At 43.3% G+C, this 9,806-nt stretch overlaps 2 protein-coding genes across 3 annotated transcripts in view; both read right to left on the reverse strand.

Moving 5' to 3' along the window:
* The window catches only part of LOC149044333 (uncharacterized), a 1,200-nt gene extending 1,110 nt beyond the window's left edge, over positions 1–90 (reverse strand). Inside the window, exon 1 of the mRNA XM_089210856.1 lies at positions 1–90. This exon is cut by the window's left edge and continues 1,110 nt beyond it. Coding sequence (XP_089066982.1) covers positions 1–90 — 90 coding nt within the window.
* A 779-nt stretch (positions 91–869) lies between these two features.
* On the reverse strand, positions 870–3,087 carry LOC149044334 (uncharacterized). 2 transcript variants are annotated; one of them, XM_089208414.1, is made up of 2 exons: positions 2,946–3,087; positions 870–2,256 (listed from the first exon to the last, which is right to left on the reverse strand). In XM_089208414.1, the coding sequence occupies exon 2, from the start codon at positions 2,139–2,141 to the stop codon at positions 873–875; it is 1,269 nt and encodes a 422-aa protein (XP_089064540.1). In that variant the 5' UTR covers positions 2,142–2,256; positions 2,946–3,087; the 3' UTR covers positions 870–872. The 2 variants fall into 2 exon arrangements, with proteins under 2 accessions (XP_089064540.1, XP_089064539.1); XM_089208413.1 differs by lacking the exon at positions 2,946–3,087 and having other exon boundaries at positions 870–2,661.
* Between the last annotated feature and the right edge of the window lie 6,719 nt (positions 3,088–9,806).

A 9,806-nucleotide genomic window follows, 5' to 3' on the forward strand; every position in this document is an offset into this window, starting at 1 on the left:
TGCAGTCTCCCCTTCCTCCATTTTGACATCCTGCTGGAATGAATCGACAAAAGATTGTCGTCGCTCCTCTTGTTCTTGCTGTTCTGCCATAGTTTTTAACTCTTGTAGTTTATTTTGTGGGCGGTCTTGGCTGGACTTTGTCCATTAAAACTGCGAAGGCACAACTCCTGGTTTCAGACGTATAAGCCCTGTTATAGTTTTAAACATATCGCTTGGCTTGAAGTGAGCAGAACACACTAGAGTAGAGCCTTTCTTGATCTAGGAAACGAGTTTAACACTCTGAATTAAATCGCTGATAACAAGGGAGAATCTCATGGAATATTAATAATCATATTCGAGTCAATGAAAACAAACAAACCGGTGCCATGTGCGTTTGACAGTTTCGGCCAAAATCGACCAAAATCTAATGTAATGAGTCTATAGTTCCTCTGGATATGAATCGAGTACGCAATTCACGTGTAAGAAGCAAGTAAGACGGGAACTAACTGAGTCTTAAATCGAAAAACTTCCCGAACATATATATCAAAAGTGCACACGTGCGTTTGACAGCTCGCTGTAGTCACGACTCGACACTCACCTGAAAAAGCGTCCCTTCATCTCGCTTTATCGCGGCAATCCACTTCGATCTCTGTGAAGAATTTTTAGGAAAGTTGAAAAACGACAAATTCTGACCACTTTCGTTTCGTTTGTCGTTCGTACAGTAATTTACACAGCAATGATCGTGAGCCATATTTGCGAGTTATTTCCACTCAAACTCCATGTAACGCAACCCTCCAAATGACCGCATGCCCGTCCACCCTCGTTTTGGTGCGGCACTCGATCAAAAATGGCGGTGCGTGATATCGGTGTATGCAAGTATGTCAATGATACAATTATGCACTTATGATGGGATCTTGAAAATTACAAAGCATCGCACACACACACCACATTTGATTTACTATACAGAACTGACTTATTGGAATAACACCCTCAAATATTAAAAAGTTCTTAATTTTATTTATGGCCCTTTCCACATGGATGCGTAAGCTTGCGATTTCTTGTGTTTTTATGACATCTTCAGCTGGCATCTGGTCAGACATTCCAAGGAAGGGAGGGATGTTAAGGGACACTCCCAGGGGAAGAACATCTTCAATTGTAAAACCCTTGTCAGCCATTACTGAGTCTCCCTGTTCAAAGGGTAGTTTCAGAAAACCACTGCGTTCAACCATTTCTTTATCTGATATACTGCCAGTGTATAACTGTCCTATAAATGTCATTGACCCTTTGGGAGAAATTCCCACCAGTGTTTTTAGGGTGGTATGGTTTTTATAGGAGCTAAATAATTCGCTGTTTAACAGAAGGCTGCTAGGCATCTGACAGCGAACCTCTGTGCAATCGATTATTACCCTTGTGCTGGGATACTTTTCTTTGAAAGCTTCAGGCATTGATTCATCCACCACTTTCCTGGATGGCCAGATATTTATCTGGCCAAGTTTTAAGTACATGAAATTAATCCATGAAATAAATATTCTACTTACAGTCGACTGAGAAATTTTAAACAAGAGTGCAAGATGCATCTCAGCAAATCCTTGCCTCAGTCTGCACATTACCAGGAAAAATTCATCAGATGGTGTTAAAGTCCTAGGCCTTCCTTGCTTGACTGAATTACCAGCAGCAGCCTTTTGTGAATTATCTTGGCCAGAAGGCCAGTATTTTATATTCATGCCATTTACACCAGGATCCAAATATTCATACAGAGCCATCATTGTTTGGACATTTGGAAACCCAGTATAAAATGTCAACAAAGAGTCATCTGTTTTGACGTTGTCAAATGAAAACACGTGCTTCTCGAGTTGCTCACATTTTTGCTCGACAAGAGCAATGTTTGCCTTCAGAGATAACACCTCGCTCTCTAACGTTTCTTTAATTTCGATAGTATCGGCTAAAAGTTTCTCGAGTCTAGCAATTTCCAGATTTTCTTTGGACTGCAAATCAAATTTTGTCGCTGTTTGCTGTGCTTCCATTTCCGGTGCAAGGTGTGAGTTGGATGAGCATTCCGATGTCTCCAAACTTTCGCTCGAACAGGCAGACTCCACAAGTTCACTAATATTTTCGTTTAAGTTTTGAGACACAGAAGCGGCCGTACTGGAGATACGAGTCATCCCTTTGCCTTGATGTTGTGTACGTTCATGAAAATGCTTGACAATCAGCTTGGTGACGTGGCTGTTTCGAGGCAGGATGATGGGAAACTTCACGTCTTCTGTCAAGCTTGCACGTCTGAGACGTCCACCGACTCGCAAAATTCCGTTTCCATCCAAGAACGGGTCGAGCTTGTAGAGCGAGCTGCTTGTTTTCATGTTGGTCTTTCTCTATCGGGCGAAAACTCTACTGTCAGGGTCGGTGTTTTCCTGCTTCATCTTCTGTAAAACTTCTATTACCTCTTTAAAGGCTTTAATCTGTGCATCACAAATAATTGCACTCTCGGCGTTCTTCAAATCACTGACGTTCAGCACTTGCACTTCTTCATGGATGCGCTTCTTCTTGAGCGCTCGATCTCTCAGTACTCTGACGTAGCGTTGACATAGGGCAACTGCTCGCTTGGCTCGATACCAGTCAGAGAAATATTCGATTCTTTCAGCAAGGCTCAACTTTTCTGAATGTGCTTGCACTATTGTCGTGGTTGCCATAGCGACAGACTTCTTAACTTCTGGGTCGTTTTCTTGGAGTTTGTGGTTTTCTCTGGGTGGCCACTTGTTTTCGTTCTCCCAAAGAAACGCTGGCCCAGTAATCCAACGGGAATGTAACAGCTCTTGTGTCTTCAGGCCTCGAGACGCTTCATCTGCTGGGTTTTGTTTTGATTCGACGTACTTCCACTGATCAATTGAAGTGTTTTCTTGAATTTCTTGAACTCTGTTGGCGACGAACACGTGAAAACGCCTACTCTCGTTGTCTATATATCCAAGTACCACTTTACTGTCTGTCCAGAAGTATTCTTTATCAATGGTGTACTCTAGCTCAAGTCGCAACTGCTGTCTGATTCTCACTGAGCACACGGCGGCGGTAAGTTCCAGGCGTGGTATAGTTACAGGCTTCAACGGTGCCACTCTGGACTTTCCCATAACAAAGGAACAATGAACTCTCTGGTTTTCGTCTACAAGGCGCAGGTAACTACACTGACCATAACCTTTGACGCTCGCGTCCGAGAAGTGATGAAGTTGTGCGTTCACAACACGACCAAAGTCATCGGGCTTATAGCATCTGGGAATTGAAATGCGTTGAACTTCTAACAAATCTGATCTCCACTTTTCCCACTTAACTTTGATGTCTTCTGGTATCGGATCATCCCAGCCTACTTCATGGCGACACAAATCTTGAAGAATTGACTTTCCATCCAACAAGAGCGGAGCAACGAATCCGAGCGGATCGAAAATCGAGCTCACAGTGGAGAGTATACCCCGTCTAGTGCATGGCTTATCTTGTAGTACGATAGCGAACTGGAAGCAGTCAGACTCAACACACCAATGGACGCCGAGTGCGCGCTCTAAGGGAAGTGAATCAAGGTCTAAGTCTAACTCTTTCACACCATCTGCTCTGTCTTGCTCTGGGATTCTTCTGATGACTTCTTTACTGATGAAATTAGAAGATCCTCGCAGCTAAGAGCACTACTGAAACTAGTAGTTGTAAGTAGGACCTGAAAAAAAAATTTCAGGCCCGTACGGGATTTGAACCCATGACCTCTGCGATACCGGTGCAGCGCTCTACCAATTGAGCTAACAAGCCAACTGGGAGCTGGTCAATGAATTGGGTACAAATAAACATCCGAGTGAATGAAGATTTAGATATATGAAAATTCACATATTTGCACTGCGGTGGAGAGATGAAATTAGAAGATCCTCGCAGCTAAGAACACTACTGAAACTTGTAGTTGTAAGTAGGACCTGAAAAAAATTTCAGGCCCGTACGGGATTTGAACCCATGACCTCTGCGATACCGGTGCAGCGCTCTACCAATTGAGCTAACAAGCCAACTGGGAGCTGGTCAATGAATTGGGTACAAATAAACATCCGAGTGAATGAAGATTTAGATATATGAAAATTCGCATATTTGCATATATGAAAATTCAGCTCCCAGTTGGCTTGTATATATATATGTATATATATCTAAATCTTCATTCACTCGGATGTTTATTTGTACCAGCTCCCTGTTGGCTTGTTAGCTCAATTGGTAGAGCGCTGCACCGGTATCGCAGAGGTCATGGGTTCAAATCCCGTACGGGCCTGAAATTTTTTTCAGGTCCTACTTACAACTACTAGTTTCAGTAGTGTTCTTAGCTGCGAGGATCTTCTAATTTCATCTCTCCACCGCAGTGCAAATATGTGGACTTCTTTACTGTTGGACACAAACTTGTGAAGCCGGAAGCCTCCTTTGCTGCACATCTGCTATACACTTACGATCAGCTTCACTGCGTCATCTATCAAGGGAACGGACTTCAAACCGTCGTCAACGTAGAAGTCCTTACGAACGAAATCTGCGGCGCTAGCTCCAAATTCTTCTTCAAAATCATTGGCCGTAGACTTCAAAGCGAAATTTGCGCAGCCTGGGGACGAGGTGGCTCCAAACAAGTGTACGGTCATTCTATACTCTTTCGGTTCTTTGGTGAGGTCGCCATCTTCCCACCAGAAAAAGCGCAACAAGTCTCTGAATTCTTCGCTCACTTTTACTTGGTGAAACATGGCTTCTATGTCACACATGAAAGCGATTGGCTCTTGTCGAAACCTGCAAAGCACTCCAGTCAAATTGTTTGTCAAGTCGGGGCCTTGAAGCAGGTGTTTGTTTAGCGATTCACTTTCGTACTCGGCAGCACAATCGAAAACTACACGAATCTTATTGGGCTTCTTAGGGTGATAGACTCCATGGTGTGGAATGTACCAAACGTTCGCTTTCTCTTGAACTTGACCATGGGATGCATGTTCCGATTCAGACATCTCTGGTACCCTCTCAGCGTATCCATTCTTTATCAATTTCTTCATAAATTCCGAGTAGTCCGTGTAGTATTTCTGGCCGTTTCTACCCACGAACCTTCCTTTTAGCTGATTAAGTCTGCGAAGCGCTACTTTCTTGTTGTTTGGAAGCTCAATGGTTTCGTTCTTCAAGGGTAGTGGGAGCTCATAATGGCCATCATCGCGATGTTGAATTCCCTTTTCTGCTATCTGAATAAAATTTCTGTCTTCTTTGGATAGACCATGCTTCGATTTGTTTTTGTGTTCCAAGAAATCGAGCTCGAACATCTGATTAATGGCTGATGGGTTTATGACCTCCTTCGTTTTCCCGTGGAGAATGAAACTCAACTGGTTAGCGCTGTCACTTGCTCCAGAAATAACCTCTCTTGTCAAGGTACGATGACAGGTGGAATCTAGGGCGTGGCCGTCTCTAGGGGTGTCTGATGTGGCAACTGGTCCCACGATACTCCAACTTAGCAAGGTTCGGACAGCGTAAGGTTCTTCTCCCTTACCGCGAATGACTTCTGTTGGTGCGATCGCTTTGGGGCAGTTGCAACCAATTAGCAGGCCAATATCTACGTCTTCATCGTACGGAGGAATTTTGCCTTGGATCCTTTTAAGGTGCGGCCAGTTGTTCACGGTTTCTGGTCTTGGAATTTGGTCTCGACGGGAAGGAATGGTCTGCCTTGAATACGTCTTGGGTAGGTCAACTTCGGTGCGTTTGTCAAGTCGCTGAACAATCAAGCCATCAATTCTTTCAACTGCTATCCTCTGTCGACCAAGCATCGTGCTTAAATCTAAACTAGTTTCAACACCCTTGATACCGAGTTCACGCTGTACTTGGGTGGTCACGAAGGTTGTGTCACTTGCATCGTCTAGGAGGGCGTAGACCTTGATTGCTTTGGCTGGGTTATCCTTGTGGAACAGAAGAACTTGGATGATTCGACAATTAGTGATTACGCTGGCAGACTCTGTAGCTGAGCTGTGCGTTACACTGATCAGGTTTGAGCTCGCGGATCCTGTAACTGGAGGTTTCTCGCTGAGTGGTTCATTCTTGTTAGATGGGCGCTGAGTTTCTTGTGACTTGCGGTCAGGCTGTGGACGACTCTCGGTGGATTTTGGTTTTACGCCATGCAATAAGGTGTGGTGACGTCTTCCACATTCTTTGCAAATGGATCTATTACGACATCCCGAAGACATGTGACCTGACTTGAAACAGCCGAAACAAAGAGCTTTACTGCGAATAAATTCACTGCGTTCATCTACCGAACTCTTGAGAAATTTGCTGCACTTGACGAGGGCGTGCTGACCGTTGCAAAGGGGGCAGGCCTGATCTGTTTGATCTGCAAATGGTTTTGTCGACGGGGCAAGATCGCTGGGGTGTGGAGTACCTGATGTCGCGAGTGAATTGGCGCTCAAATTACTATCGTCCTTCTTCTTTGACTTGTTCTTCCATCCCCACTTCGGCTGGGTACCAGTCTTCTTGCGTTCCGCTTTCAGGGCATCAGGTGAGAAGATGGGGTCATTTGCAAGTTCTGCTTCTTCTCTGACAAAGTTCATAAAGGTGCTAAATGTGATTATTTTCTTAGACTTGGTTTGCCTTTCATGAGCATGCCGGCACCATTTCACAGCAGAGTAAGAAGGAAGTTTGCTGCTGACAAGGCGGAGAGTTTCTGTTGAGTCGAGGTCTCCCATTGACTGCATCGTCTTCATTGCTTCTTCGCATCGTATGAGAAAATCAGAGAAGTCCTGGAGGCCACTGCTATCACCATCATTTATCTTTGGCCAGTTTCTTAGACTAGACTTGTAAGCCTCAGCTACGTGGACGGGATTCCCGAAACGCTGGTCTAACATCTTCCGAGCTTTATCGTAGGCACTGTCAGAGCTCATAGCCAGGAAACCTTTCACTACGTTGTTAGCCTTGCCTCTGGTGTACTTGTCAAGGAAATACAGCCGGTCTTTGTTCGATGGTACATTACTGCAAATGATGGAATCGAAGGCGGTCACGAAGGCTGGATATTCAAAGTAATCTCCGGAGAAGACCGGCGGCTCTTTAACCGGGAGGCTGCTAATCTTCTGCTGATTGATAATTAATGAGCTCAATTCGGCCTGCTTCGCTTGTAGGCTGACGATTTCTTGAAGAGTGGTATTAACGCCATTCTCTTGAAATTGGGGCGTGAACGCAGGATCTGCTTTCCGAGGCTCAAAGGGTGGCGTTAGATAACTTCCAGGAACGAACGGAGGAGCGTACGGGTTAGCCTTAAAGCTTCTTTCTTGTTTAATGTTCTCGTCACTAACGTCTGGTTTTAACTCCTGTTTAACCGCGGGATTAACGTCTTTGACACTTGACTCCTCTTTATAGCCCGCTAGTCTTTCTTCATCTAGGATTCGCTTTATCGCTACTTTTTCGGCGCTTGCGATAGCTATCTCTTTCTCAAGATGCAGCCGCCTTAATTCTCTTTCTTTGTCGAGAAATTCCATTTCGGCCTGTAACTTGGCAGCCTTGGATGCGGCGTCGAGTAGCGCAAAGGAAAGATGCTTTGTAGAGGACGTACTAAATTTAGACTTTCCAGACGCCTTTGATTTCATGCTGTGATCAGATTTGACAGATCTCACTGACTGTGCCCGACTGAGGTATCTTTCAAGTGATTGCATACGTTCACAAAGTCGAACTCTGCACTCAATAAATTCCCGATCGCGAATATCGAACCGTCGATATGAATCTTCCTTTTCTTTTTCTGACTGAATTAGATCATCGTGCTCCTTGAATGCGGTATTGAATTTGTCTTTCAAGTTGTCCAATTTGAATCTCTCTTCTTCTAATTGTTCTATTGTTGTCTCGGGTAAATCGCGCAGCACATTAATCTTATCCATCTGTTGTTTTAATTTTTTGAAGGCGGAGTTCCGATTAAAAAGTTTTGTTTCCAGCTGATAAGCCAAACCCTTTTCGGTCATTACTCTTCTTCGTCCAGTTGTTTTGGAGAATTCGAATCGTGAAAGTTCTACGCCCGCCACACTCCTGGGTGGCTTTGGTATTTGAGGCGTCGCCTCAAAGTCCAACTCTGATGGTGTCCTAATACGTCCGAGGACCGGTTCGCTAAAAACACTCATCGTTCCTTTGCCAAGAAACAAAGTACCAAAGGATCGAGACGAAGTTTAAATAGAATTCAAAACCATTTGGCGGAATTAAGCAACGATATTTTACTGTGACGCTTGCGACGAAAGAGGAAACTTGGAGGGGTGTCGCTATGCGTGTTTTCTAAGTGTCGCTGATGTGGGACTATTTTACCGGTCGTAATGAAACCACGAAAACCAAGATGACTATCAACGGTGTTTATTTAGATCACGGTCAAGATCACGATCGTAAACTGAAATTGCAATAATATTATAACGAATGCATGAATGAAACGCTTTACGTGCCTATGTCGATAACTCGATTAAAATAACAACAATCAACGTGAATTAACATAAACAAATCATAAAAGGCTAGATTAAAACTACTCGAGAATCAAAGATCGGCTACACAATGACCATTTGCGGCTGATTAACAGCCCAAAGACTAAAATGTGAGCGTTACTTTGCGAGCGTCTAGCTATTTCAAAATACTCCTTGATTTCAAGATAATTAGTTGTACTGTTGTACAACACAGTACATATGTGCGCTATCGCCCAAGGTGAAAAACTAAACTTAAACATATTGAATTAAAACTAACAAAATCACTTACATATCGGTCCCGATTGTGCCAAAGGTTTGGAACGAAAGACGAAGTTATTGCTGTTCAAGGTGAAATCTTACGAAACTCTGGCTTATAGGGACGCTAATTGGGTTTTATATGCGCGTGGTGACGCTAAAATATCCGATTACTAACCAATAGGGAAAAAAAAAAATTTGTAGCTAAGATCGTAACTAGGCACGCAAATTAAAGTAATTGACAATTGATCTAATCAACAAAAAAGGCTGTTCTTTGTTCGATATCCTTAACACTGTAAGATGACATGTTATTATATACCAGACGTAAAAACTCTTCAGATTCTCAGTCTGCATTTTGTACCCACTCTGCAGTCTATATTTTGTATCCGGTCTGCAGTCTGCTGTCTACATTTTGTACTAACAGGTATCCGTGGCACCAATACAGTTTATTTTTGGTTACATTTATTCGCACAATACACATAATATACCTCAAAATACCTGTGTGTGAGGTAATTCGACAATTTCATTCTTTCCCGCGTTAATAATCTTCTTTCCTTTTGTAAGAATGTAGACCACTTACAATGTTTCAAGTAATCCACCCACCCTACAAAAAATAACTCTTGCATGCATAGCATGCCTATGTTTTGAGACAGGTGTGTGCCCTTGGCCAGACTTGAGCTCACTATTTCAGTATACTAGTCCGACACGCGTAGTATCACTACACTTGATCCCACGGATCCAGTACCATCCAGGTATCCCAGTTACCCTGCTCACAGGGTCTAGTTGTCTTCAAAATTGCCAAGTTAAAATAATAAGGAACCAGCAAAACGAAGATTTTCAGTCATAAAAAAAAGTCTCAACACCATTTTTCCAGGAAAGTTTTCGTGCAACTCTTACGGATGTTCTTAATGGTTCAACAACCAACCAAGGGAATTACTTGTTAATCTCGTCTTACCTGCGCATTTGAAGACAAGTTTCGAACGGTGAAGCCTCTCCTTGAGATATAAGGTCGTGGTAAGTGATATATTTTTAGAAGTCCCTTTTAACGGTGAATATCAACATTAAATGGTTTACATCAGTAGCACACTTCTCCTTAAGGAGAGCTCTTTTTCAGATCGAGAACTGAAGTTAATGCAT

Source organism: Pocillopora damicornis, chromosome 6 (genome assembly GCF_964200805.1).
Source record: "Pocillopora damicornis chromosome 6, jaPocDami1.2, whole genome shotgun sequence".
In the NCBI taxonomy this organism is placed as follows: Eukaryota; Metazoa; Cnidaria; class Anthozoa; order Scleractinia; family Pocilloporidae; genus Pocillopora; species Pocillopora damicornis.